Here is a 27,926-nt window from a genome sequence, read left to right as displayed (position 1 = left end):
AACGTTCCATTATCGGACCAGGGGGGGACCCAGTGTGCCGAGGGAGGGATAGAGAGGAGGGGGGAGGAGGTGCGATTCGACTGTCAAGTATCAGGTTCCCCTGACCAATAAACTTCCCACACCACGACTTCAGGGAGGGGTGGAAAGAAAAAAGAAGGAGAAGAACAAGGAGAAGAAGAAGAAGAAGAAGAAGAAGAAGAAGAAGAAGAAGAAGCCTCGCCAGCCGAAAGGGACAAAAAAAAAAAAACCCCTACCCTTCCATCCATCTTCCTGCATCTGGCCCATTTCCCCCCCGGTTTTTGACGCCTGCGGCATTAAACGCACGACCAGCGTAGCCGTCGAACGACAGGATGGTTTGAAATATCCATGTTGAAGCGGGCTAAGAGTAGCATCGACACCGGGGGGTAGGAGGGAGGAGAGAGAGAGAGAGAGAGAGATGGGGGGAAGACCACATTGGACGAATATGACCTACGACAAAACAAGCACTGCACGATTAAGCTCTGCGCCCCCCCCTCTCCCTCCCGCGTGCGCCCGCGTATGTCATCGCGGGTGTCCATGTCGCGCATTTCGATTCTCGAGGGCTGGCTGGGCTTGGCCATCATCGAAGCTGAGCAGAACACCATCCATCCCATGAGATCACACATTCCGTTCCACGGCCCTCGAAATGTGTGTCGACGCCGCAGATCTAGCGGACCGGGGTGGGGACGGGTTGCTGCTTGCCGGGCAGCAGGTTGGAGCGCACGGCGCGCCAAGAGGAACGAAGAATGGCGATTAGAATCGGCAGGGCTTCGGCAAAACATCGACAGACACGTCCCTGAATAGCATCCTTTTCCAGACACCAGATGAGAATCGCCCGATGATGCGAGACGGCCGGGAACAAGGCACAAAGTTGCACACACATACTCACGCGCACACACTCACTCGCACTCGCACTAACCCACGTACGTATTCGTACACACTCGGGCTGAATCATGACGGCCCTAATACTTGGAGACTGACAGCAAGTTCAAACGGCTGCCGCAGACGGCGGTCATGCCACCGGCCGAAGGGGAGGGCCCCGGGCGAGGGGGCTTCAGCGGTCCGGCAGCGGCCAGCACCGTTGGATCTCGGAAGCCATCCAACTGGTTCACGCATCCAATTGCCGCTGCTAGCCAAACCATCCTGCCGAGTCTGGCGGCTCCAAGGTTCGAGGTCCCTGGAAGAAAGTCTCGAGAATCGCAACGACCCCTTCCGCCGCCCCCCCCCCCTCTCTCTGTCTCCTACCTTACCCCCTCCCTTTCCTCCCATGACACAAAGGAGAAGGGGGCATACCGCTTCTAGTCTAGTATCCAGACCTTGACTGGTTGCTTTTTCTTGTTACAGAGGCCATCGAGCACGTGGAAACCAGGCCGCCGCCTCCCGGTGAGCCGAAGGACGAAGAGCATCGCGGAGGGATGATCCCAGAGTCGATTTCAACGTCGACTTGGCGTCTCAAAGGGAGGGAGGGAAGACAGCCGATCGCAGATCCCAAAGGTGTCCGAGTGAACTGCGGGGAGGGGCGTCGGTACGGACCAGGGAGGAAGGGGGCGGGATAAGAAGAAGAAGAAGAAGGGGGAGGGGGAAGGAAACAATAAAAAAAGAAAAAGAAAGAAAAAGAAATCCCACTATAGACCGGGGTGGATTTCGGCGGTTAGATCGGTCGTCTCCTCGATGGGCCGGGTGAGCCAACCGACGGCGTATTTACCGATCCCTGGTTTGGAGTCTACATACGGAGTAGTACGCAGCACTTGCAGGGTCGGATGGTTGCGTTCGCATCGTCGGCACCGAGAGGATGACACCATACCATACGATTTCCTTCCTCAGGTCCTGGGCTTTTTTTTTTTCTCTTTTTTTTTGGTTGATAATATCGACGTTGGATGACGGCTGCATGTGCTCCGTCGGGCTGTTGCTCCGACCCGTCGAGCTTAAGCAAAGGTCCCTGGCTTTTTTAGCCAACCCTTCCGGAAAGGCGCGTCCATTTATGCTTTGGTTGTCAGCCCCATCCATACCTGGCACGGGCTGTCCTACGGCATCTGTGACGTGAGCCGTCGCGAGCATCGATCTCTGCCCCGACCAGAAGTCCTCCTCGCCAGTCATGCTCGGAAGCTTATCGACAGTATCAGCTCCGGCGTGCCGCGTGTGGAAAGGGTTGAGCTGTCTTGACTGGCCACTTATCCCTCGTCCCTCGTGTATTTTTAAGCTTGTCATGGCCGTTTCCGTTTCCGCATGCGCGCGTGCGTGCGTGCGTGCGTCCAAAGGCTTGTGCGCAGTATACTCGATGGCGGTTTTCGTGGTTCGAAAGGGGGGGGGGGGGGGGGGGGGGGAGAGAGAGAGAGTGAGTGAGAGGGACAGAGACATGGCGAGCCTACCACCTCCCTTCCCGTTCTAATTCTGGTTTGCGGTCTGTTTGAAGCCGCCAACCATCTCTCATGCCATACTTCCCCCCTCATTGTCGTCGTCCCTTATCCGAAGACATGGGATGCGACTAAGAAACCTTTTCTTGTTCCAAGACTGACGCGACGACCTCGGACCACAAGGCATTCGGGCTTCTCATTGACACGCCCGAGCGGTCCTGGTAGAGTCCTCCCAGCTGTGCCCGTATCAGTATTGTAGACGAGAACGCTGCTCCCCCGTCCGCCCAGCCTCTCTCGTGTAGGAGAGAGCCTGAATATCCCCCGCATTTGTTTGTAGCTGGATTGTACTCCCTTCGAGTGATTTGGCCATGGCCTTGGCTCAGTAACTGTTCCCCAGGACTACCATTATGGGTCAGTCTCCGGCGTGGCGTATAAGTGAGAGAGAGAGGAAAGAAAGAGGCGGGCAATAATTGACGGGGTTAAGATAAGCAAGCGAATGCATATCTTTCTTCCTGAGAGGTTGCATCGCGCTGGAGGTGAGACGGCGGCACTATTGGACATATGCTGCGACCACGGCCCGTCTCCGTCGCATCGAACCGTCGGAGTAGTTGTTTCTGGTATACGGCTTAAATCACGGCGATACGATATTGCCAGCACCCCGTCCTGGTGTCCATTGCCATTGCAGCCACGTCACATGGCGTATCCATTCCGAGTGGGCATTTCCGGTAGCTAGCTAGATCCATTAATGGTAGTGCAGTTGTAGTAAAGGGTTGAAGCCGGCTAGTGAGTGTGTGTGTTGTCTGGCGTCGGCCAAAAAGTAAAGCCTGAGGAGAGGCGGTGGTAGATAATCCCGGCCATGGTGGTGCCGGCCGGAGGAGGGACCCCCCCCCCTCCCATCTACTACACCATGTATGTTGCTGGCATGCGGGGTTGAATGCCACCCACCATCGAGCCTGTCTTCTGGTTGCGGTTGATCACGCTGCCTTTCCCAGGAGCTGTTCCTTCCCGGCGGAGATACCGAACGGCACGCTGAGTCCAGAATCCAGATTGTGTGGCGGTCGGTGGCGTCTCTGGAACGCTGTGATTGACCCGACCCGGGGCGCATCTGCAACCTGGGCTGCTGCAATGATGCCTGTAGTGTAACCTGCACTTGCACATTGTCCGTTCGATGCCGACTTTTGAGAGGGTGTAGCTTGGAAGGGGGTGGTAACCGGAGCATGTGCCACTTTGGACGCAACTCCGTCGAGGGGGCCCGGTGGCCGGTGACGGCTGCTTAGCCTCTCGGTTATCATAGTAGCAGTTAACAGGCAGACACATTGTGGGTCTGCCCACAGGCCCCTAAAGTACTACACTACAACTAACATTAATTATATTAAAATAATAGATATATTTAGATATTCTAATTAGTTAATCTAGTTAATGTAGGTCTACTACATCCTCTGCGTTTTTTTAAGGTTAACTAGACTACCTACCTACGTATAACAACAGCAAGTTAACAACCTATTACTACTAACCTATTACTACTAACCTATTACTACTAACCTATTATTAACTATATTATTTATTACTAATTAACCTTTTACCTTATTATTATTGTTTTCTTTATATTACTATAGTATTAGATATCCCTCTATTAACTACTAGCAAGGCTAATATAATTAACGTATTAGATAACAAAATTATAACCTTCTAAGTGCCCTTACTGCCTAACTATAAGGACAATATAGTTAACTTTAACCTAGAGGACTTTTAGAAGAAGCTTAACAGTAAGAATATTCCTTTTACTAGCTTACTTACCTATTTAACTATTTACTTTATTAGGACTTACCTTATATATCCCTAAGACCTAGGCTAGCCCTATTATTATACCTAATAACCTTGCTACCTACTATAAGTAATACTTTTACCTTACTAAGCCTATAGAGGTAGGCGCTACTAAATTTAAATAAATATAGGCTTTTGTTAGTAATTTCTTTAATTTAACTAAAGCTTAAGGCTATACCTTTAGTAGTACTACTACTACTTACTATTGCTGCCTACTTTAGTTAACTAAAGCTAATAAGCCTTAAGGCAGTAAGGCTATAATAACCTATAACTACACTATATAGGTAGGCACTAGTTACCTTATATATACTAAAGTTATTAAGTAATAGATAGGCAACTTTACTATAACAGTAGTTATTTTATAAGTTAGCCTAGGCCTTTATAACTACCTACTTAAATACCTTAATTAAATCTGCTTACTATAGGGTATTAAAGACCTTACTACTAAGTAAGTTGCCCTTAGTTATTTACCTACTAAAGTCTACTGTGTACTCTAAGGCTACTTTAGCTACTATAAGGCTATTAAGTAGGCGCTAGCAACTATAGGCAGCTGTTAGCTTTCTTGCTAGGCTATATATAACGTAAGCTACCGCTAGCTAGCTATCTACTTTAACCTTTGCTTTATTAGCTACAACTATTTATAGTACCTATAAGTTACTAAAGCTAAGGCTTATTACTACGCCTATAACCTTTAATTTTAGTATTATATAGTCTAATGTACTAATAAGGTAAGCAAAAGGCTTATATAGGCCTCTAAGGCTAGCCTTACGTTATTATAGTAATATAGCCTTTTTACTATAATAAATACTACCTATTAGACTAACTAGCTTAGCTAGCTATTTTATATAGTTATAGTTAAAGATACTATAGGTAGCTAAATACTAGTTAGCTACTTTCTTACTAAAAAAGGTAATACTAATATTATTACTGCTTACTTATATACGTTAAAGGGCTAGGCTAACTAGTAGTTATATTACTTTCTTACTAATAATTTAGCTATTAAATAACGCGCTATATATAATGCTTTTTATAGCCTTATAGATAGTAAAATAGAGGTATTATACTTCCTCTGCTATATCTACTGTAAAAGAACCTTCTACTGTTGTCTTATAAAACACTTAACTAGCCTACGTTATATAATCTCTACGTTAAAATATTACTATATAAGGCTAGGTTATTATAAATCTATTGCTACTATAATAAAAAGTTTAATATATAAGGAAGCTACCTATATTAAAAATAACTAGCTACTAACACTTAACCTCTAGGCTAACTATACCTATAACTATTTATTACTACTACTCTAGGCTAAAATAACTAACCTACTTAAAGGCCTTTATAGTGTTATTAAGTATAGCTACTATTATATACTCTAGTAATTTAGCCTCTAAGGGGCTATTAAGTATATTAACTATATTAATAGTAGATACTTTACTACTACTAAGCTATACTTTATAAACTTTTATAGTAAAGTCCTCTATAAATAATAGGTCTTACCTTATCTTTTTTGCCTACTTATACTTATATAAAAGTTAATTACTAGTAAACTTTATAAGGTAAAGGTAGCTACTACTAATAGTTTAGATTTATATTATAATATATAAGCAGGTAATAATAGGCTAGTATATAACTATAGCTTTTATAAGCAGTAGGTTTTACCTTACTAATATATTCTCTAATAGGCTATAACTAAGGATAACGTTATAGGCGCCTACTAGTAGTAATAGATATAGGGCTAAGGTAAGGCTAAGTATAAGATATATAAGGCTTATAAGGTATACTATATACTATATATAGCTAACTATAAGGGCATTCTTATCCCCTCTAGGCTTACTATTTAAAGCTATATAAAGGTTTTATTAAATTAATACTATTAACAAAAGGAGGCCTATTACAACAAGTAACCTAATTACCTTGCTTAGTATATAACATAAGTAGAGAAGGCTATTACTTAGCTAGTAGGTCTTACACTTAATAATTAGTAGTAGGGCACTTTAGTTAGCTATAATAGTTAATTTATACTTTTTAATATTATAGTAGGTAACCTAGTAAAAAATAGAAATATAAACCTTACTGTTAATAAAAGGATAAATAGTAGTAATATAAAAAAGAAAAAAAACAACAGCTAATGTAGTAGGTAGGTAAAGTGTTTATATATAGGTACAGATGTAGGCACATCTGTGCTAGCCCCCCTAGTATGCCCCCTATACTGCCTTATTAGGTTTAATGCTGACTTTAGGAGAAATAGGTGGCCGCTAGGGCAAAAGTCCCTGAGGTACGCATGCGCACAGATGCCAGCCCCGCAATGTGTCTGCCTGTTAACCGCTACCGTTATCATCCAGCTGCATCCAGGTGGAGTGGGCAGCAGATTGGCTTTCACGGATGGAACCTGGCCGATTCCCTACTGCTACTCCGTACACAGTAGCAGAAAGTGTACAGGTAGGTAGGTAGGTAGGTAGTTAGGTAGGTACCGGTAGGTGTGTGTCCGTATATGGGCCACCGACCAGGCATCTCGAGCTCGCTTCGCCAGGGGACGCCAATCGAGCCAGCAAAGCCTAGTCTGCGGTTCGTTATGGATGTGGAACAGGAGAGGCACGGGTTTCCCGGTTTTCCCTAGAAAACTCTAACATAACATTCGTGCCTCGTCCAGATCAACCAGAGCCACGCTCGAGCCGCGAGAGAGAGAGAGAGATAGAGCGAGAGAGCGAGCTGTGGGTGGAAAAACTCCGTCTGACCCGTACCGGTACTATGTATATACACACACTTCGGGCGTGCCGCGCGCGTCGCTCCATGTCATGGACTAAAGTTCGGCTATTAATATAACCAAAGTGCGGAGTCGATCACAGTCTTTCCACAGATTCGGCATTCGGTTGTCATCAGATGCTTTCGGCTCCACAGCTCCTTTCGGACATAGCGCCGACTATAGCTATAGCTTATGCTACTAAGTTGTGGCGTCGAAGAGGAGCGAGCCATTGTCGGCCAAGGTAGCAAAGAAAAGAAAGGCGTCGATGAGGGGGACGGGGGTTTATATGTATCGTAACGTGCCCAACAATTCCGTGTCAAATGTGACGAATTCTGGCGGCATGCACGGGGAGGGGGAGGGGGGGGGGGAGGGCAAGCGTGCAACCTCTCTGTGTCGGCAACTCCATCGTCTCCAGTTTCCCCTCCCCATGCGGTGCTTGTCGGGATCCCTAACATGATTGCTGCCATTTCGCAACCTTTACCAACATCGTCATTCTCGTTCCATGTACCCGTAAGGTCTGCGGCCGCCGGGGCGGGCCCCGCTCGCGTGGCCACACTCTCTCCCTCTCCCATCCCTCTCTGCTCTGCCTTGCGCGTTGCCGATTCAAACATGGTATATACATAATGGTATGTCCGACTCGGGATCGCGTTACATTGCCATGCGCTGGCTGGGACTCAATGAGTCGTGAAGTGGATGCCTCCATTCTGATGCTCGGTTGTAGCACCGGGCGGGGCATAATCTGCCACCGATCTGCGCTTCCGTCACTCAAGAAAGTTTCTATCGTGGTCGGAAAAGCCGTGAAAGTCCGATATACCACGGCAGCCAGCCAGTCTGATTGCAAGCAGCATCATGTGGAACGCGGCGGGTTATCTGGACCATGCACTCGTTGCCGTTGCCTGCAGGGAAACGGGTCGCATTATAGTAAAGAAGGGCAATTTCGGATTTGCGGAGTCAGACCTGCAGAGCATCTCTGCCAAGTCCGATGATGCTGCCGTCGACTCAGGGTACATGTAGGATTGTAGCCTGACATCCGGAAAACAACACAACGCCGTGGCGGACAGGCGTTGAGTAGTGAAAAGAAGGCTGTGAGCTGCCCCTCACCCTGACACGGATGATACCGGCAGGTCTCTGTATCGAAGGGTTCTGCCAACGATGGGCTGTTGTATGGCTCTATGGGCTCGCCAAAACCGGGGATATCATTACTGGCGCGATGCTGAATCTTGGCTGCATGTACCCACCCCCTTTGTGTGCAGCCATGGCACTCGAAGCAGCGAGCAAGCCAAGGGTTTGGGAACCAGTCCTGCCCCCTGTGATGGCTTTGCTAGTTGTGAGCGTGATTGGCGTGCTACTATGGTATATGCAGTGGCACACGGAAAAGTTGTAGCGTGCAGTGCCTTGCCAGACGTTACCTCGCGTACGCATGGGCTTCGGGAAGTGGGAAGCTGCATGACCATGCATCGTCCCAAGCTCGTTGGCAAAGGGAGCTCTAGATGGAATAGGTATGGTCTGGTCTTTAGGAGCGTAGGTATCGTCGCGAGGTCGGACGAAACTGGTCTTCTCTTTCTCTTTCCTCTTTTTTCCGCCCCTTGCCCAGCTCACCTGGCTCCCCGTCCTGTATAATGGGGCATGTTGTTACCGCAGATGCTCGTGTTGACTAATCCAGCCAGCAAGAGGGACGGACGGCCTTGTATCAGTACGTTGACTAATCTTGCTTTGACCAGGACATGGTTTCATGGGGAGGGGACGTTTGTGTCTTGTTCTCGACACACAGCAGCGGATACGGGGCGTTCCAGGGCGGGAGGGCGCGGTTTGCGAGATCAAATCTTGCGCAACCGCGATGATATAGCCTGCCGCCCTAGAGGGACTAGGTTTATGCGACTGGCCGCTTCGGTCTGCTCGGCCTCTCGGTTGACTGGCCGAGGAGGGCATGTATGTGTGCTACAACGCATGGGGAGTGGTTGTAAACTATATTGGGGTGGAGGGGGGTACCAGACAGAAAGACAACATAGCATGGCATGATATAGCAAAGAAGTCTACTTACTCAACCTATCCAACGTTAGTTTTGCCGCGATGGGATCGACGCTATGCGGTCGTCTGGCGGGCATTTGTAAGAAGAGACGCTGAACGTGGGAGACGCAACGGTCGTGTCGGAGGAGATTTCGGCCTGCGATTGCGTACCCAAAGGTGGTGGGTATGGATCCGTATTGTTGCGCAAGTTTTATAAAAAGCACGCACGTTGTGCATCTATCTGTAGCGAGGAAACTCGGCCAGTGTCGCACACGGGTGGCAACTCTGCGTCGCTGTACCTAGTAGAGGTTTTCCCGGACATCTGGCCGAAGTCGTCAACGGTTGAGCAGATGATTTCGCCTACCTGTCGAGAGCCCGCTGTCAACGGTTTGAGGCCGGGCCAGGCCTGGCCGTCCGATGGGCCTGGCGTCCGGGGCCCTAGTAGAGTGGTATCTGTGCGTGTTGTTCGTTGTCCCCGTCAGAAAGTTGAAAACGTAGCCTGTGGGACATGATTCGGGGAAATTGGATGGCCGTTACACTGAGCAGTGATTTTCCCCTGTGCCATTTGATGGGCTTTGGGGGCATCCGGATCATGCCGAATGATCAAAAGTCATGGAGGTGGAAACTCTCCCCCCCCTTCAGTGGACATGTACATCGTACTTGTCAATCTGCGGGCTCGGTAGCGTTGCCACTAGCCTAGGGAGGAGACGGTCGTCATCAAATTCCCCGGGCGGCGGAGCCCCCTTTGCTGAAGTACGATGTACATGTGCGGGATATCGGGTTGGTAAGTGCTGAACTCGTTGTATGTATGTATGCACACGTATCTGTACGTACTATGTAGAGACGCTCCATAGTCCGTGCTCTGCGAAGGGAAACAGACAGGGGCGGGCTAGACGGGTGTGGCTGGCGCATCGGTGACTTGAGTTGGCATAAAAAGTACATCGTACATGTATGTGCATGGTACTGATGCGAAAGATTTCGACACAGAGAAACTCTCAGCTCATGGGTAACGTGCCTTAGTTGGTCCACCACACGAGCCCGCTTCGGAAAGGCGCGTGTCGCGCTTGGGCGCCATCAAGAGGAGGTACCGGTATTCCCAACATCCGGAGAACACGGACAGCGGGAACGAGATTAGTTTGGCGGCGTGGGGCCGACGGTTCCTAGATCGGCAAAAGCTAGACTAGAGGATATACGGACATTGGCGGGCATTGAGTGGCTGGCAGTAGCCTTAGTGTAAGTGGGTGGTTCAATATCAGATTTCAGGAGGTGCCCGGGCGAGTAGACAGACAGGGGAAGGCAATTCGTGTTGGCTCCGGCAAGCCAAAGAATTGGGAAGCGGCGTACTATGTAGGTACAGTGTGTGTGGGATTGCAATGGTTGGCGCAGCGAGCGGCTGACCCAAGTATCGGCGTGTTTGGATGCGCCTGTCTCGTCACATCAGGCACCCGCCGTGGGCCGGGGGCCCCGTTGACAACCTCAGCCGGAATGGCAACGGTTGTTGATCTGCCGGCAGTGCAAGATGACGCGAGCTGGGTCAGGTCGGTGCAGAGACAACGGGCAAATTATGCACATGTCTGAGTCGGCGGCGCAGATCGCAGTCTCGACTCCAAAGTTTGGCAGGCCAGGGATCGTGTGAGGAGGATACGACGCTTGGTATCAAGGGCGGGCAGGTAGGCGGACCGTGATTGGTACGTGTACAGGACTACGTATAGTACTGTAAATAAGTACAGTCAGTTCGGGCACGGGAATGCGGAGCGCCTCAGAGGGCGAGACTGACAGGGTAAAGAAAACAAAAAAAGGCAACGGACTTGGCTCAACAGCTCAACAGCCGCCGTCCCACTCAAGGCCCCCCACCGGTTAGGGTTCGGATGGTCTGCCGGCATTGTAGCACATAGCGTTCTTTGGGAGGTAGACGGACGGTCGATGGCAGACGGTCGACGACGGATTGCCGGCTCTGGCCACGATGTGTGTTTGATGGACGGCGGGTTGGGTTGGATATCTACCTAGCGTGTTGCACTTTCTTAGTATCTGTACTATGCATACGTACCGTGTACCGCGATCAAGGAGAAGATAGCTGCTCAAGGACAGGTGTATAGTACTTACTTGCAACGCTCTAGTATAACAAGCTAGCCGGAAGGCGTAGCCGCTCCCTAGGGCCACGCACATATTCGTAAGCACTGAAAGGAGAGACAATGAGAGAGAGACAATGAGAGAGAGAGAGAGAGAGAGAGAGAGAGAGAGAGAGAGAGAGAGAGAGAGAGAGAGAGAGAGAGAGAGAACGAACGAAGGGGTCGACTTGGGGTACGGGAAGACAAGGGTCTACGAATATCGAGGAAATGCAACGCAGAGTATCCGCACACCAAGAAGAATGGAGTAAGGCAGAGAGAACAAGGGCAAGGAAGGGAAGGAGCAAGTAAGTAAGAGCAGGAGCAGCAGGAGCAGTAGGGAGCAACAGCAGCAGGAGCAGGGGCAGCAGCAGGAGCAGCAGCAGGAGCAGTAGGAGCAACAGCAGGAGCAACAGCAGGAGCAACAGCAGGAGCAGTAGGAGCAACAGCAGCAGACAGCAGCAGGAGCAGGAGCAGCAGGCCCTCCCCCCCCCGGCCCAGACCAGGATCAGATACCGAAGACGGCAAGAACGAGTCCGAGGGATTCGGGACGGCAAGACAAGGCACGCACGACGATGTGGAGGTATCTACGGAAGTACATCGGAGGATCTCCCTGCCAGACCCGAGAGGCTATGCCACGACCGGGCTAGCGGCAGTGAGGCTATGTACACTGTATAAGGTGCACTGTACTCGTACAGTGCACCTGCCCGCATCGATGCGTGATGTCAAGAGGAACCGGCCGGCACGTACCGCCGCACAACTTCCATCACACAGTACGGATACAAGTTATGTAATACCAATATCGTATGCCTACCTAGTATGGACTCATGCTCGCCTGCAGCATCTGGAAATGGAAAGACGCAGGATGTTTGTGCATTAGCTGGCTACCTACCTACCTACCTACCTACCTAGCTACATACGATGTAAGATCAGGAACTTGAGAAGGTCGGCGGCATCTACAGATGCACTGTTATGTAGGTGTTGCCAAGGTATTGTACATACCTACTACAGCACACATGGTAGTGGTCGCCTGATATCAATTACTATGTAACATACCTACGATACGTACTATGGTACCAGGCCGAAATAAAATACCCCTGTTAGGTATCTTACTCTAACACTCACCACCCTACTTATTTCAGTAGCGGGGATTACAGTACTGTTTACTAGCCTAGCCAGCTGGACTGTGTATCAATATTACATAACTGGGGTATTTTATTTCCCCTTGCCACCCTGTACATTCGGTATATGTATCTATGTATATATGTATGTATGTATACATCTGTGTATCTATGTATGTATGTACAGGTATATGCGCTGTCGACGATGCCGACTGACATGCAGGGAACGAACAGGGTTGTTGCCAAAAAAAAAAAAAAACCACATGATGGAGGTCATGCATGACCGAGAACATCGTGAGGCTCTGTTCATCACTGAGTCATTTGAGTATGGAAATGGACGGAATGGGAGACATGTCGTCCTTCCTTCTTTACACATCTTTGACGTCGAGGGTAGGTACCTGTCACCCATACCCTCAATGCAATACCATGGGAGTATGATTCTTTCACACTCGGAGTGAATCTGATAGACTCATATCCACCCCCTCCCCCCTTCAAACCCAAAGACTCGGCGGCCCAAGAACCCCCAACTCAACTCAACACTACTCAAGTCTGCATCCTATCGGATATCCTCGCATCCAACGAGCCCCGCTTCTTCACTTTCCATCCACAGGGCCACGCGACCACTCGCCTTCTTGCCTCAGGCTCTCCTTCTCTTCTCACCCCCACGGACAAGCAGTCTGGGCATCACCAAAGCGCCAGCGAGAGATTGCGCCGTACGTTGTCCGGTCGGCCAGTTCTGGCTGGGCCTGGCCCATCTGTGGTGCCCTGAAGCCTGCCCTGTTGCTGCTAGCCTGGCCTAGCCTGGTGCTTGTTAGCTTTTGGGACCCTTCCCCGTCAAAGTTCTGTCATTGAGGTGACGATCTTGTCCATGTTCATGATACCTGCAGCAAAGCCCCCCCTGCTCTTCAATCTACCGGTACGCAAATGTTTCCATCCGTGTTGAGACATTGGGAGCGAGAGGGAGCGTGTAGGGGGATAGACAGAGACAGAGAGGGAGAGAAGCCTTCTGAGCCGTTCTAAATGACTCCGGCCGTTGTAGCTGACGAATGCAAAACCGATTCCATCCGCATTGCAACACCTCCAACACCAGGACCCGGGAACTATTCCGTCGACACCACTTCCGGCACGCCGTTTGCCGTGCTATTCCTAGCGTGTTAGGATGGCACACCACCCCGACCACCACCACCATCAACCGTCCGTCGGCCCCTACATCACCAGCACGACACAACCCTCCCGTAAGTTTCCCAGCACCATCGTCGCTTGGGGCCGACGAGTATAACAAACTCTGCTCGATCAACAAGGATCGCCGCACAACAATGGCCGGGGGTCTGCTGCTCTTGGGTTTCTTTGCCGACAGATCCCGCGCCGAGATCGCCAGAAACATGCCATCTACGTCGTAAATGGCATCGACAGGCTTTCCCAAATCCCCCCCCTGGGCGGAAAACTCTCCCGGCTGGGCCCAAGCAGATCACCAGAGCAAGTCTAAACAAAGCAAAACACAACAGCAGCAGCACCGAACACACAATGCGGACGAGATGTTGAACTTTCCGCAAGTCTACCTGTACCAACACGCATACAGCATCCTTTTGCTTACTTCAGGGGCATGGTGCCAAAAGCATGCTCCGTTCTCTCTCTCTCTCTCTCTCTCTCTCTCTCTCTCTCTCTCTCTCTCTCTCTCTCTCTCTCGCTAACCGTCTCTTGTTTGGCAACGATCTGATCCCGCCTGATCAGTCATGCCAAGCAATACCAAATGAAATAAAATAGGAGAGAAACGGTGAGGCGAACCCTCTGACGGTCAGACGAGCTTGGCTTCCGCTTGACTTGCTCGGCATATGCGGAACATCCAGTCTCCAGACTCTGGCCCCCCTTCCCTCAGACGAACGCTGATGAGCCGGCATGCTTGTTCCCTCCCTCCCCCGCCTCCTCCCAGCTCCCCAGGTCTGAGCCTCCACCAAGGCCGACAAGCTGGCCGCAGGAACCAGAGGCGTGCTGGAGACATGCTCGTAACCACTGTGGATGGATGAATCGAGTCTTTGAGAGCGCATCCCGCTACACTCGCACGCAGATATGCCGTTCTGGTCATCAACCGAAGCAGCGCACTATTCGCGCGACTCTTGCCGTTCCTCGAGACAGGACGGACTGCCTGTCGTGCCACCTACCTCTCTCTTTACCGCGCTCAACGCGCTACAGTCTCGCTCCGACACTAAAAAAACGACGGTGCCACGGCTCAATACCCTCCCGTGCAGCAGCCCAAGACTCGGAATCAAGGCCTGGTCCCTGTTACACCCCTCAAGCCCCTGGTTTACAGGTAGATGCGGTGCGGCCACAGCGACGTTGCCCAAATGCAATTGGTTGCTGACTATTTTCTCTCAAGGCCCCTTGGCTCGAGGTGTCGACGGTTTGCTTATTTCTTCCAATGACATCGGACTGTCACGTCAGGGCAAGCCACTGGCGCTCATCACTGTTCGTCAACGACGACGCACCATCCATCTCACACACGCACACACGCACACACACACCCATTCACAAAACCCACCCGTCCGTCCATTCGCCAAACCTTGTAACGACAGTCTCGGAAGCGGTGGCGCTAAAGAAAGAAGCTTGAACTTCCAGGGCTGCCCCCCAAGCCTGGAGCCGGTTACCCTGTGTCCAGCCACCAAGCCCTCCTCCAACCCGTTAAGTCCGCACATCCTGGCCCTTCTTTTCTCCACACACATCCGGGCGGAACTCGACGAACCCGCTGTGGAGGCCCGTTTGGTTTGCCGCCATGTCCCCGATTGGCGTGGCCGGTAGAGCGGCCGAGCTTTGCCCTCTCTCCCACTAGCGTACTGAGCGTATCTGCTCCTTGCTATACACTCGTACAGATTCTCTGCATCCAATATGAGAGGATCTAGAATGTCTCACTGCCCGGGCCATGCCGCCATGCAAGATACCTACCATAATACTATTCCGTGTCCAAACCCTAACAAAGGCATTAGTTAGCATTGACCAAATGCTGCAATGCGCACTCGACGACACTTTTGCCTATCTGGGCCATGTCGGCGCAGCCAGGACTGGGTAGCACCCATCCGGCCTGGCTAATTACCTATCTTACTTCTCTACTCAGTTAATCAAGTCACGGACAACAGAGCTGTTGCTCACAACTGGAAACGGGCCCATTCGCCGTTGTCTCACCCTTATCTCGCCATCCCTCGCCCATCGTCCGTTCACCTTGGTTGCTCCTCAGTCAAGGTTCTCGTAACAGGGTTGATGCGCACCATGATTCCTCCAGGTATAGAAACAATCTGGGACGACACAGGCACTGTCATCGCCTCTTACATAGTATTAGTGCACGCCCACTGGAAGCCTCAGCTCTCGCTTGATCAGCTACAGACAACTCAGAAACCCACGTACCCCTGCCCGGGATCTTGCCCGTCCCGATTCCCCACCAATGTTTTTCCTTTTGAGAACAGACCGGGGGGGGGGGTGAGGGTGAGGGACAGGAACAGACCCGCCAAGAGCCCGGACCCTGGGCGATGCAGTTCCCATCTTGACTCGAGTCCATCTACTCAAACTCTTAGCACTGCCTTGCTTTCTCCAGGGCAGGGCCCCAACATCCCAAGCATGTGGCCACCACGCAGTGGCGGGTGGGTTAACCGCTTCGAGCATTGTCGACTCGTCGAGGCCATGGGCCATCTGCCACAACGCCCACGCCCACGCCCACGCCAGCATCCACACTTGCGCGGCGCGCCCCTAGCTGCCTTCGTGCTTCGTGCAGTAAGCAAGACGGTACAATGTCCGTAGGTAGTCCACTACACTCCGTCTCTTCCTAGACTGCCCGGCAGGCAGGCAGGCAGGCAGGCAGGCAGGCAAACGAGCAAACAACGCAAACAAGCCACCGCCGCCCACCACTGGCCGGCAGTCTGTGAACAAGCAACATGCCGTGTGAATCGTCTCGACGCCGCCCTACTTTACATATCGGACGGTCTCTGACGTCTTACATCAACAAAAATGCCCGTCGTCCGTCCCTTCCCAGAGGCCCTGGCGCAGACCGCGTGCGTTCTGTTTAAGCAAGCCAATTTTGGGCCTTGCGGGGATTGATACCGTCACTGGCCTCTGCCTGCCACTTGTCACTGCAGCAGGATGAACGTTGTCCGTTGTGCCATAGCTTTCCTGCCAGCATTCCCCCTTCCCATTCGCCCGCCATGGCTTATTCTTAGCACATTCGGTCTCTAACCTTTCAGTTTCGACTCTTCCTGAGGGTGGTTTGATCTGTTTCCTGACGGGTTGGAAGACAGGATGACAGACCAACTTGCACCTACACAGTAGGTCGCCCTGAGGCTCACCCGCAAGCCGTCACAAGGATACTTGCTCATATCCTGGGCGACGCTGATCCGCCCCGCCGCGGCCTGTTGATGTGTGATCGCTGACAGGTCGACTCTCGCACGCAGTCACCGCCCTGATACCCTTCACCTCCCCCCTGTCCCGGATTTACTCGTCGGCATTTAGGCCGTTTCTCGAATGAAATGTAGTAAAATAAAGAAAGCAAAAAAGAATTGGTGCAGTGCCGGCAGTTGGTTTCTCATCAACCATGGCATGACCTTCTCTGCCCAGGGCCGTATCGCTCTGTGTCTCCTATCCAAACACCCGCATGCCATTACACCCCGACCAGCCGGCCTGGCATTCTGTGGCAGTGTGACCCCATCAGACTTGTTTTGCGTTGGTTTCCTGATATCGATATCTACCCAACTATGGATGCCTCCCTGGGGCGGGGCGGGCTTCGTCGTCCGTACTTGTCGAATAGGAATCACAGGCTGCTGCTCCCCCTACGTTAGCACGTCCATCATATCACAATCATCTTCATGCTCGCCCTTCTCGTCCGCCCCTGACGTCCCACAGCCCGCGCTCGGTACAGATAACAGGGCCCCAAATCTTGTTGTCCCAAACCCCCCCCTTTTGGGTTTGCCAAGCAAGTCCCAGAATCTCAGCTCCGGCAGGCTGAATGGGCCAAAACCACGGTTCGGGACATCATCCGTCATCATTGATACTGGTCAAGGACCCCTCCGCCCCCCCTCCCTTCTGCTGCGCGTGGACCTTGTACCCGAACGACTCCGCCAGCCTCGGAAACTCTCCCCCCCCCTGGAACTAACCCAACATCGACGAGGAGAATCGAGGCTTTCCGAACGGCGATTGCGCCTCAATTCTGGATCCCACCTCTTTTCTCGAGACTGACGGCTGCAATACTTGTTCGATTGTGTATGTAGTCCACACAGCAACGTCGGCACCATCACTCCCCGATCGCACTCCCGGCAGGGGGCCAACGTGGGTGGGCGAAAGACCCTTTTCGTGAAGGCAAAAGCTCATATTGTTCGCCCTCGCGCGGTTCAGTAGGCTTCGGGGGGGGGGCCTGTCAAACTCGTCACATTATACCCTGCTACCTACTGGCAACATCAGAACATCAGGCCCTTGCAACGCCCGTTGCGTGGCCTGTGGACCGGCCGTGCTCTCTTGCGGCGACATGCAGATTCCCGCTCGTGCAAAAACATATACGCACGCAGACAGACATGGACATACATACAGTCACTCATACACACACACACACACTCTCACTCTCTCTCTCTCTCTCTCTCTCTCTCTCTCTCTCTCTCTCTCTCTCTCTCTCTCTCTCTCTCTCTCTCTCTCTCTCTCTCTCTCTCTCTCTCTCTCTCTCTCTCTCTCTCTCTCTCTCTCTCTCTCTCTCTCTCTCTCTCTCTCTCTCTCTCTCTCACACACACACACACACACACACACACACACATACACACACGCACATACACACACACTTCGTACATGCACACACACACACACCCCCTCGCCAAATAGCCCCCTAGCCAACAGCCCGGAGAGGAGCCTCGAATCGGTCGGCCGGGGCTGGACAAAAAGTACGGCAAGGCTATGCGAGGGACCCCCCACCCCCTCCGGCTCAGGTGTCAAACTTTTTGCTCACAAATTACAGGGCCTCCCGACGAGGCCATCCAACGCCACGCGTTTGAGACCGCTAGCAGCAACGGCCGCCGCTTGTGCTTCCTTCTTCATCTGCTGCCCTGTCTCCTCGGCCGCCCCCCTTCCTAGTCCACCGACGACTCTCTCGGAGAGATAAGACGTCAGTCGAGGGGTTTCGGTTCTTCCACCCCAAATATGCTTATTGTCCGTTACCATCTGCGGTAATCGCGACACGTGCCCGGCCGTTGCAGAACGCCCAGAGCCAAGCGAGCGGGCGGGCGAGCGTTGACGACAAAACAAAAAAGAAACCCCCTGGGAAAGGCCACCACATCACCCATGGCACTCCGCTATTTGTAAAGCGGAAGAAAGAATCATTGGCTCTTGACTCTTGTGCGTACTCTTGACTCGATCGAAGAAGCTCGCGCGCGCGGGTACATACGTGCGTACAAGACTGTCATCAAGTCAGGCACGTTGATCGTATGTTTCATTTATCTTAGTTTCTGCCCTTGGGCCAGGAATCCTTCCCCCCTCCCCGCCGTGCGCAATTGCAATGCAAATCCCCTTCCCCCCCCCCTCCCCTAGTGAGAACGCAACTTTGGCTTGCTGGTGTTGAACTAGCATTAATACCACGGGGCATTCTCTTATGTCAGATTTTATGATGAGATCGGGATGCGGTTGCATGGTCAGAGCCATGCTTGTCCCGGCCACCAACCAACCCCATTGCGGCCAGTTGGTAACCTTCTCCCCGATGATCATTGTTCAATAGCTCCCGGCGGGAGGCTTGTTGGTCCCTTTCATATCAAGCGCCACCGTCCGGGCAGGTTATATTCGGCTCGGCCATCGGCTGTTCAGTCGCCTACCGCGTTCTCAACCAAACCTCTTGTCCGGGGTCGATGGAGAGACAAAAAAGAAGCCACAGCCGGGTGAGGAGGCATCGTGCAAAGAACGCTACATGCGGCCTGGGCCAGAAATGGATCACCTGGACACTGCTGCCACTGTTGTTGGAAGCATTCTGAACGCGCGCCATGTCCCAAAATAGCCACACCGTCCGCCTACAGCACCAGCACGTCAAGTGGCGCAAACCAAAAGAAGGCCGGTCGACTTCTCTCAACAGCTCCGTCAACTACTGGTCTCCTGCGACCAAGTGCAGAAACGGAAGAGCTTTCTGTGCCTAGTCTGCAGCTGTTTGTTCTCTGCAAAAGACAACCGACCCAACGAGAGAGACGCACCATGCCCAGCCACACCGCACACGCGATACATGCTTAGTGCACGTCTTTCCACAATGCTCCGTACTGCCCTGCCCTTTTGACCTTTCCGAGCCCTGGCCGAGGGCTGTATCAAGACTTTACTCTCTCCCCTTCCTAGGCTTCAGGTGCATATACCAACGTGTCTCTCCGCTTTCCTCTGCAACAGGCAAGCCGAGCTTTCAGTCTAGGGTGCGCTACCTAGCATAGACTATAAGGCGCCCTCCTCTCCTTTCCTGTTTCGGCCCACCACTAGCAATATGCCCGATGAAGAGAGAGAGAGAGAGAGAGAGAGAGAGAGAGAGAGAGAGAGAGAGAGAGAAAGAACACGATGCATGGTAGCCTTCGGAGATCAAGTCCGTACATACGGCTGAGCAGTATTAGCCCGCCAACCCTCCTCTAACACACAAACCCCTATTTGGATGAGAATCGCCATTTGTTGCCTTCCCACCCTTGCTTTCCTGCTCACACAGACACAGACACACACACACACACACACACACACACAGGACAGAAGTTTAGGTCAGTCATCCCGGCCAAGCTCCAACTGGCTCGCTCTCGACGGGAAATGCCAGTGAGTCGCGCGGCACAGCGACCTTATTTCTCGAAGCTGTTGCCGATTTGCCATCACCCCCATCCCTGGTGTCAACGCTTGGGAGCAGGGTTCAAGGGTGAGGGTTCCTGGTGACCAGTCCGAGGTTCCTGGGTCCCCTCGCTCTCTCGGACCAAGACCCTGGCATCCTGACAGTGCCCACTCTCCGTCGAAACACGTTAGTTACTTTGGTTGATGAGCACCTCCCACAGCCCTGTTCGTTCGTCTTCCCTGCTTCCTTGGGGCCCGGTGTGCGGGCAGGGATGTTCGTCTAGCCCTCCACCACCCCTCCAGAGATAATATTTCCGATTCTGCTTCCTCGCACGCGGAGACCCCCGGATCCAGACCCAATGCCTCGATGGCACCACAGACCATCGTCACTAAAACCCCGGCGGCATTGTACCCGTTGAGTGACATGACAGCCCAAGACCACCATACCTTGCCTTGCCTTACCTTGCCTTGCCTTAGCCTTCCTGGCCCGCCTGCTCGCTCTTTACTCCGACTAGGCGCCGCTTACTGGGTAGTGTGGCACTTCTTGCATGTCTGCCACCATCCCGCTGTGCCATACACGCCTTGTCATTTTTACATCTCTCTACCCCCCGCCCGACATTGGAACTTGGTGCTTGTTCATCTCACTGTTCTTTTGTTTACGAACCAAAGCCGTACTCTGTCCATCCATATCGTTCCTGCTTGTCCAGCTTCCGGCCAGGTTCTATAGCAACACACGCATACCAACGACTATCTTGACGGGACTCGACGGGCTTTCTTGCTGACCAAGCCGCCGCACTGCATGACAAACTTTGTCTTGCAACAGCAGCAACAACATCATATCATCGTCCACAACAACGGTGGTATCAGACACCAACACGGCCATTGGGCCACGAGAATCAAGGCGACTTCAAGTCACACAGAGGCTGCAGCCTAACCGGTTCGCTCGTACTATACACGCGGCGATCTCTGTCTCTCTGTCTCTCTGTCTCTCTGTCTCTATCTCTCTTTCTGTCTCCCTCCAACCCCTTCGACCACAACCACAGCACGCATCCAAGAGACTGTCCGCGCCAAACCTCGCCCCGGACTCTGAGCCAAAGGATCTAACCATTCCAGCAACAACCAATCGTTCCAAGCTCTGGCCCATCCGCCTGTATGTTCGTGGAGCGACGTATCCCCATTGTGCACCGTCTTGGGGAGCTTGTGGACACTCGTATGAACCAGCCTCGCGAGTACTGGTCTCCCGAGCAGTGCTCCGCCATGGCTACATCGTCGCACAACTCGTATCCACGATCTCCTAATCCTTCAACACGGTCGTACGACTCATCTTCGGTCTCGTCGGCAACGTCCCCAAGACAGCCTGCCCATTATATACCCCGAGGCATCATGAACACCGGGTCGAGGACATCAGCGGCACCCCCGCCCCAGCCCATCGGCATCCCTCCTTTACCGCCGGTTAACCAAAACGTCTTCACGCCCTACACCCCGGTAACTGCTGGATCGATGATGGGCCGTGACTCCCTCCCCTCGGCCGACTCCGTGGCGAGCACGCCTGGCCCGTCAACTGCGACCTTACCGCCCATCTCCCAGGCCCAGAAGAGGGCGTATAGGCAGAGGAGGAAAGACCCGAGTTGCGACGCATGTCGGGAAAGAAAGGTCAAGTGCGACGCCACAGAGACGACTAGCTGTTCCGAATGCTCTAGCCGCAATGTCAAGTGTCAGTTCACAAAAGAGACCAACCGACGGATGTCTTCGATCAAGCAGGTGCAGGACCTCGAGAAGCAGATGGAACGCCTGAGGCGAGACAACAGCAACATGAGACGGATGCTTCAGGAAAGGGACGGAGCGATGGATCTGGACCCGGACGGCCTCGAACAGTTGCCACTTCAACTACCAGAGATTGGCAGCGATCCCAAGCGGAAGAAACGCCCGGCCCCTATTCACGACCTGGCGCGGGCGAGGTCCAACATGCGCGTCTTCTCCCGGGGCATCTGGAAACCCCCTGCTCAGCACCGCCAGGCAGCCTCGAACCCGATGTTTGACCCTCCGAGACCTGACCTGCCCCCGAGACAGACCACTGACCAGCTCCTCCACGCCTACTACGGCTCTGCCCACACCATGTTCCCCATTCTCCACTGGCCGACGTTCCAAACGGGAGTTGACGACCTGTACAGAATCGGGAACACAAAGTCAGTGCAGCCGGCGTGGTTGTCGACCTTCTTCGCGGCCCTCGCGCTCGGGAGCCTCTTCAGCCAGGACCGCCACACAAACCGCGCGTATCGGGCCGCCGAGCTGTTGGAAGTTGCTAGAGGTATGATTGACCCCTGGAACAACGACTACGTGCTCGACAACGTACGCGCCTTGGTACTCGTCACCTTGTGCCTCAACGAGATGAACCAAAAGTCGGCCGCCTGGATGTGGCTCGGCAGCACAGTCCGAGCCGGACAAGACCTGGGACTGTACTCGGAAACCGGGCCCTGGCCCGTTGTCGAAGGCGAAATGCGCCGGCGAGTGTGGTGGACGATTTACATCCTCGACAGGAGCCTGGCACTCGACCTCGGCCGGCCGGTATTGATTGACGACGCTGACTGCGACGTCTCTCTCCCTGCCGGCGTTGACGACCACTACATCCACGAAGGGGGCATCATGGTGCCTCCCGGCCGCGAGCCCCTGAACCACTCTCTGTTGGCTTTGATCAACGTCATCAGGTCATACTCGTCCCTGATCAAGACGCTGGCCGCACCAGTAATAGCGCCGACCAGGCTCGCGACCTTTGACCAGCACTTCGTCACCTGCCTCCGGGCTTTCCCTCCGGTTTGTGACACGGCTAGCACGGGACAGATCTCGCCTCACCTCCTGACCCCGTTTACCTACCTCCTGCACGCCCGTCTCGTGTTACACCGCCATAACCTCGGTCCGAGCTGCCCGCCCGACGTGCGGCTCGCCGCCATGGAGCAGTGCACCCACACGGCACTCGAGACGGCCTCCCTCCTTTCGCGCGCGACCCCGAGCCTTGCAGAGGGAGCTACCGCGCTCCTCACCACCCACACCTTCCGCTGCGCCCTCTTCCTCCTCTTGGCAGGATATTGGGACCACGCAGCAACATGCCTGCGCGCGCTTGCGTCCATTGACAGCAGACGCGACGTCGCCATTCCCTGCGGACGATTCCTCGCCTTCTTCGTGTCCACCCTTGCGTCCAAACGCGCCGAGTATGCTGCATTTGTCGCTCGCACGACGCCCCCGAAGCCGTTTGCCCCGCCTCCTCCGCCCCAAGGCCGCCCGGGCCCGACGCCGCTGCAGGAGGCTCTCCTGCATGACGAGGAGCTTCTGGCATACGTCAGTGCCGACCTGCAGGCAGCGCCGGAATCCGCTTGGATCTGGGCCGGCGGCGAGCGCGAGGCCATCTTGTCCCCGACCTCGCCCGGCTCGATCACGGCCCCTGGCGGCGCCAGCAGTGGCCTGTTCAGCGTAGAGCAGCGGACCGGTCTGACCGACAGCGAAATCAAGGAATGGGGAGGCTGGGAACGCCTCGAGGTGGCCATGCGGGGGCTGGCATCGGGCAACTCCACGCCAACACCGACGTCCGCGACGTGGAGCACTCTCCCGGCCGGTATCAAGACCGAGGGCACGCCGACCCTGCCCAGTATGATGCCTACGGGTGAGGGAAGCAGCAACAGCAGCCCGACGGCGAGCAACAAGGGCCGACCCCAAGACAGGTTGAGCATTGCAAACATAATCTAGGGAACGGAACCGGGCTTCCTAGGGGCAACTCAATGTGGCTCAATATGGTCTTGGACCATCAAAAGCAGCTGGACTCAAGAAGCGCTTGGTTGTACGATAAGGTGTGAACAAAATGGCTGCAGGCACTATGGTTTTACTGTTTGGTTGTCTTTTTTTTTTTTAACTCACTTCTTTTCTTCTTCTTTTTACCTTTTTTTTCCCCCGATCAGTTTCCACTTCCAAGCGGGCATGGCCATCGCCCTCTCCCCTTCCGGGCATTCGTTATCACATTTAATACCCGCACCATTCGAAACATATCGGAGTGTGCAGAGGAAGGGGAGACCGGAGGGGGTCACGTTGGTGCTTTTCTTCTATTTTATTTTTCTTTTCTTTTTGTTCACGGCCTGGTTCGCTGGAAGACCTGGCATGGGTTCAAGGAGTTGAAAACACTACACGAAAAAGCGGCTGGTTTTTTTTTTTTGACATGGCGAGACGGAGGGATTGGGGGCGGCGCGCGCGCGCGCGCGCGCGGATCGGTTCTGCTTTGTTTGGCCAAGACGCAGGAGTCGTCGCCGCCTCCTACGGAGGCTTTTTGTTCTTTCAAAATACCGAGATGGTTTCCCTGGTGGACACAACAGAGCGAAGCTGTGGTGAGGAGAAGGCCGGGCCTTTTTCCCTCGGAGCGATACCGAGCAAAGAGGATGGAACGGGCTGGACTCGGCTTCGTATGGGTTGCTTTTTTGTTGTTCATATGGGAAAGGGGTGTTTGCCATGTGTCACTCCAACTCTTCTTTTTTTTTCTTCCTTCTTCTCAAATTTTTATCATTCACTTGTGATACTTTCTCGTGTGGCTGACCAACGTTTGCAAAGGGTTCTGCACGGGATACTGGGACAGAACAACAACGAGCATTGCCGTACTACAACCTATCTACCTGAGGGGGTGTTTCCTCCCCCCCCCCTTTTCTTCTTCTTTTTTCATTTTTGCATATAGGATCTATGTACAAACGAAGCAGGATTTGGGTCTGAGAAACCGTCAAGGCATGGAAATTGCTGGGCTCTGTTTCTCCCAGATCACGATGAAAATCATTTTACTCGAGGGCGTCAAAACCGTGAGAGTTGCGAAGTGACTTGTAACCCCCCCCTTCCTTCTTTTGCTTTTTTACCTCCTGTACAGACTAGACCTGTGAAACATGCAAATCTCAAACGCCTGCCGTAGTCGATAACTCGACAGGGAAATACTTGACCACAGGTCTTAGCAAGTGACAAATTCAGGTTGTTATGACATTTTTGGCGACGCATTGAATCATCACCTACGGTCATGCTCAAAGCTCCAAGCCCCGGGCATTGATAATGACGAAAATCAATAGCCCGTATAGTATAGTCTTTCGCGTCGAGATCCGCCGGAAACATGGTCTGAACAATTAGCAGCAGCCCCCCCCCTCAATAACCGATCGACGCCATCATAAAACCGGGGTCTCAAGTCTCGCTTCGAACACCAACTGATGCGAGTAAGCTGCGGCGAGCAGAGATCACAAGTGGCACCTCTCTTGGCGGACTCGGCATCCCTTCTGCTGCTAAGATCATCCCTACAGTGGCAACAACTCAAATCACCCTCATCACACACAACTTGACGGGGTCTGCCCATGCTCGTCTGGCCTCGCTGATCCCCGCCCCATGGCATCTACCCGACGGCTTCCCAGTACCGAGTGGTGCCCCCCCCCCCCCCCCCTTTTCCCTTATCCGCGAACCCCACGGGCGTCACGGCAGTCGTTCCTGCCAGGACCAAGCCCGGCTCAAAACGCCATGCTGACTGACAAGAGAATCGGATGTCATTTCTCGAAACCTAGTTGACTCCCGTCAACGGCTGTGTTTTTCTCCACCCTCAAGATGGCGTTACTGCGTTCTCGGCAACATTTCGTCCGCCTCATGCGGGCCTCAAAAGAAAAAGAAAAGAAAAGAAAAAGAGAGAGATCTGGACGGTATTGGCTCGGTGCTGTGTCCGCGCTAGTTTCCTCGGGATAGACCTCGGGTTAACCTCACCGAACGTTTCTTGTCATCAGCGTGCGAGCCTGATAGGTTGCGGGGCCCAAGGTCTGTGACGAGGCGTGGAGTTTGGGTTTGACAAGAGAGTTGACAGGCTTCCGGCAGGTTTGACTTGCCCCCCCCAGAATGGAAACAGTCGCCGGCGGCAGGGCAGCATACCCGAGGGCGACGGACGGAAAGGGCGGGTGAGAGGGGGGTGGTGTGTGTGTATGTGTTGTCTCTCTCACTCATTCTGCCCATCTTCCTGTGTCCTCAAGAATGGAGGCTGGAATAACCCCCACCAACTTGAGGGCTGCTAGTACATCCCGCAAAACAGTGAAGCCGGCGAAGTTGCCATCAGTGGCGCCCTCTTCCAGCCTGACTAGCGGCCGAGGTCTCACGCTCCGCACGGAACGGTAGTCAAATGCGTGTCATACCTGATACAGGGATGGGCAAAAACCATTTTTCGAAGCACCGATTTCTCACCAGTGTCTGTTGTCTCTTTGTGGAGGTGGGGAGGGGGGGGGGCGCGGGCTGTCGATGTGATGATGGAGGCGGCAGCGATGATGGGCCAATGGTAGATGGTGGTGGTGTGGACCGTTAACAAAGCGTACGATGTACTGGTGGGTTCTTGGCTCACGACGTTGACACAAACTGTCAGCAACAACGCCTGGTCCTTGCCGTGTTACCAATATAGCCCCTCAGGATCGGTTGAAGTTGCCTGGTCGTCTAGTCCTTCTCCCTCCTCGCGTGTTTTGGAGCATTCTTCCAGGTCAAGGCACGTACCGTATACCCCTCTCTCATTTTCCATCTTCGTTCCGACTCGGTTGGCGCCCTCCGCCCGAGTCGGCGGAGCTTGGCCGACTAGGGAGAAACGAACATCACGGTACCCCTTTCCCTGCCGGCTCGCCACACTCACACAAACACGCCCACACACACTCGCATACCTGTGCAGGCACATACCCAGACAGAGAAACTTGGGGGCCCCATGTTTAACCCGTTGATTCGCAGGGTAGCCGGGACGGGTAGAGAGAATCAACATTGCAGCTCGAGTCAACTTGGCACCCCCGTCTTCTGCACAGGTCCCACACGCGCGGCGGTTTCGCTTTCCAGTCCGCACCTAGAAGCCGGTGTACAGGTTTGAACTCAGACCAAGAAGGCAGCGAGTTTCCATCGTTGATGGTGTAGCCTCTTGTGTCTGGTATCACAATCGTGTTTGGGGGTCTGGGTCTGCCCCCCCCCCCCCCCCCCCTGTTATATCCTCCATGTGGGTTCGTTCGATGACCTCGTATGAGTCGAATATCGCCGCGGGATAATGGCCGTCACATCCGCAGATGCCTCGTAGATTTGAGCGCTTGGTGAAAACGAGTAGGCCTCGACAAACTGATTGCCCTTCTACTCTTACGAGTTTGCAGTGATCCGTGTAAGTGAGCTTAGTCATCTGGTAAATCCAGTTGCGGGGTCCGAACCCGCAGCATCTCCATTAGGCAGGCAGTAGTAGCAGTACTCTATCTCTACGTATAAGCTGGTGCCCACTTATGCAATGGCGCAAAATTTCCATTTGCGATTTTGGTTTGTACTATAAGATAATAAATACTATACGTATTGAGAACGCAACTTTGCTTTACGGGTAGACACGTTTGTTCTACGAACGGAGCGCTATAAAATCTCAGTGGGAATCATTACCGCAAAGAGCAAATGATACAACAACCATGTCCATGTGGAGACTGTATCTCAGTGCTGTTTACAAAAACAACAACAGGTGTTTGCGCGGCATTAGACATGATATGATGACCGAGACGTGTAAAACCACAAAAGATATAACCCGAAGAGTGGCTGTGCCAATCGCGGTGAGGATTTGAGCCTCACGCGGGGGTCGAACCCGCAACCTTGAGATTAAGAGTCTCACGCTCTACCGATTGAGCTAGCAAGGCGGGTTATTATTGGTTGTTGAAATTGGTGGGTCTCGATAACTTGAGTACTCTAGGCCAATCCGACTGACTGATTGGATATTACAACTCCATTGTTCAATAAGTGGTAGCCATGTATTATGTAATTTTAAGTGTCGACTCAAACTAGGTAATGACATAAGAGTCTCGAGTTAGTATGCTTGGGGAGCCTTGAGCTCATGCGTACACTTGGCGATTACGCACGGGACCCTGGAGGGACTTATACGAATGTGGTCGAAAACGTCATAAAGAATGGCTCATGCACACGGAAACCAATC

General features: G+C 52.9%; 8 protein-coding genes and 1 non-coding gene across 9 annotated transcripts; 4 read left to right on the top strand and 5 right to left on the bottom strand.

Moving 5' to 3' along the window:
• Positions 1–170: 170 nt before the first annotated feature.
• On the bottom strand, positions 171–1,246 carry LY79DRAFT_566403 (uncharacterized protein). Its single transcript, XM_060558819.1, has one exon. The coding sequence runs from the start codon at positions 798–800 to the stop codon at positions 315–317; it is 486 nt and encodes a 161-aa protein (XP_060409765.1). The 5' UTR covers positions 801–1,246; the 3' UTR covers positions 171–314.
• On the bottom strand, positions 1,225–2,325 carry LY79DRAFT_566402 (uncharacterized protein). The gene has a single exon (XM_060558818.1). The coding sequence runs from the start codon at positions 2,224–2,226 to the stop codon at positions 1,720–1,722; it is 507 nt and encodes a 168-aa protein (XP_060409764.1). The 5' UTR covers positions 2,227–2,325; the 3' UTR covers positions 1,225–1,719.
• Positions 2,326–6,318: 3,993 nt separating this feature from the next.
• On the bottom strand, positions 6,319–6,574 carry LY79DRAFT_566398 (uncharacterized protein; the record flags this gene model as incomplete). The annotated part of the gene is made up of 1 exon (XM_060558817.1): positions 6,319–6,574. The coding sequence occupies exon 1, from the start codon at positions 6,532–6,534 to the stop codon at positions 6,322–6,324; it is 213 nt and encodes a 70-aa protein (XP_060409763.1). The 5' UTR covers positions 6,535–6,574.
• Positions 6,575–9,238: 2,664 nt separating this feature from the next.
• On the top strand, positions 9,239–10,082 carry LY79DRAFT_695675 (uncharacterized protein; the record flags this gene model as incomplete). The annotated part of the gene is made up of 2 exons (XM_060564824.1): positions 9,239–9,730; positions 9,967–10,082. Coding segments are annotated over exons 1-2 (288 nt in total), but the record flags the coding sequence as incomplete, so codon positions are not given.
• Positions 10,083–12,816: 2,734 nt separating this feature from the next.
• LY79DRAFT_370215 (uncharacterized protein) lies at positions 12,817–13,835 on the bottom strand. Its single transcript, XM_060552826.1, has 2 exons — positions 13,054–13,835; positions 12,817–12,973 (listed from the first exon to the last, which is right to left on the bottom strand). Exon 1 carries the CDS (start codon positions 13,554–13,556, stop codon positions 13,083–13,085), a length of 474 nt encoding a protein of 157 aa, XP_060409761.1. The 5' UTR covers positions 13,557–13,835; the 3' UTR covers positions 12,817–12,973; positions 13,054–13,082.
• Positions 13,836–13,906: 71 nt separating this feature from the next.
• Positions 13,907–15,327, top strand: LY79DRAFT_370203 (uncharacterized protein). The gene is made up of 2 exons (XM_060552825.1): positions 13,907–14,852; positions 15,151–15,327. Exons 1-2 carry the CDS (start codon positions 14,240–14,242, stop codon positions 15,231–15,233), a joined length of 696 nt encoding a protein of 231 aa, XP_060409760.1. The 5' UTR covers positions 13,907–14,239; the 3' UTR covers positions 15,234–15,327.
• Positions 15,328–20,927: 5,600 nt separating this feature from the next.
• LY79DRAFT_370156 (fungal-specific transcription factor domain-containing protein) lies at positions 20,928–23,930 on the top strand. Its single transcript, XM_060552824.1, has one exon. It carries the CDS (start codon positions 21,113–21,115, stop codon positions 23,696–23,698), a length of 2,586 nt encoding a protein of 861 aa, XP_060409759.1. The 5' UTR covers positions 20,928–21,112; the 3' UTR covers positions 23,699–23,930.
• On the top strand, positions 23,907–24,871 carry LY79DRAFT_566370 (uncharacterized protein). The gene has a single exon (XM_060558816.1). It carries the CDS (start codon positions 24,162–24,164, stop codon positions 24,666–24,668), a length of 507 nt encoding a protein of 168 aa, XP_060409758.1. The 5' UTR covers positions 23,907–24,161; the 3' UTR covers positions 24,669–24,871.
• A 2,689-nt stretch (positions 24,872–27,560) lies between these two features.
• Positions 27,561–27,633, bottom strand: LY79DRAFT_t229. Its single transcript has one exon. It is a non-coding gene; the product is annotated as a tRNA-Lys (tRNA).
• Between the last annotated feature and the right edge of the window lie 293 nt (positions 27,634–27,926).

Source organism: Colletotrichum navitas (genome assembly GCF_030913465.1).
Source record: "Colletotrichum navitas strain CBS 125086 chromosome Unknown LY79scaffold_78, whole genome shotgun sequence".
NCBI lineage: Eukaryota > Fungi > Ascomycota > Sordariomycetes > Glomerellales > Glomerellaceae > Colletotrichum > Colletotrichum navitas.
This window is presented reverse-complemented; position numbering and strand designations above follow the sequence as displayed.

Bases quoted from the DNA above. Each gene is read 5' to 3' on its own strand.
- LY79DRAFT_566370 (XM_060558816.1), top strand. From the start codon at position 24,162: ATGGCGAGACGGAGGGATTGGGGGCGGCGCGCGCGCGCGCGCGCGCGG.
- LY79DRAFT_370203 (XM_060552825.1), top strand. From the start codon at position 14,240: ATGCCGTTCTGGTCATCAACCGAAGCAGCGCACTATTCGCGCGACTCT. The intron at 14,853-15,150 runs GTCCGCACATCC...CAAAGGCATTAG, and splicing joins GCCCTCCTCCAACCCGTTAA to TTAGCATTGACCAAATGCTG.
- LY79DRAFT_370215 (XM_060552826.1), bottom strand. From the start codon at position 13,556: ATGTTTCTGGCGATCTCGGCGCGGGATCTGTCGGCAAAGAAACCCAAG.
- LY79DRAFT_370156 (XM_060552824.1), top strand. From the start codon at position 21,113: ATGTTCGTGGAGCGACGTATCCCCATTGTGCACCGTCTTGGGGAGCTT.
- LY79DRAFT_566403 (XM_060558819.1), bottom strand. From the start codon at position 800: ATGTTTTGCCGAAGCCCTGCCGATTCTAATCGCCATTCTTCGTTCCTC.
- LY79DRAFT_566402 (XM_060558818.1), bottom strand. From the start codon at position 2,226: ATGACAAGCTTAAAAATACACGAGGGACGAGGGATAAGTGGCCAGTCA.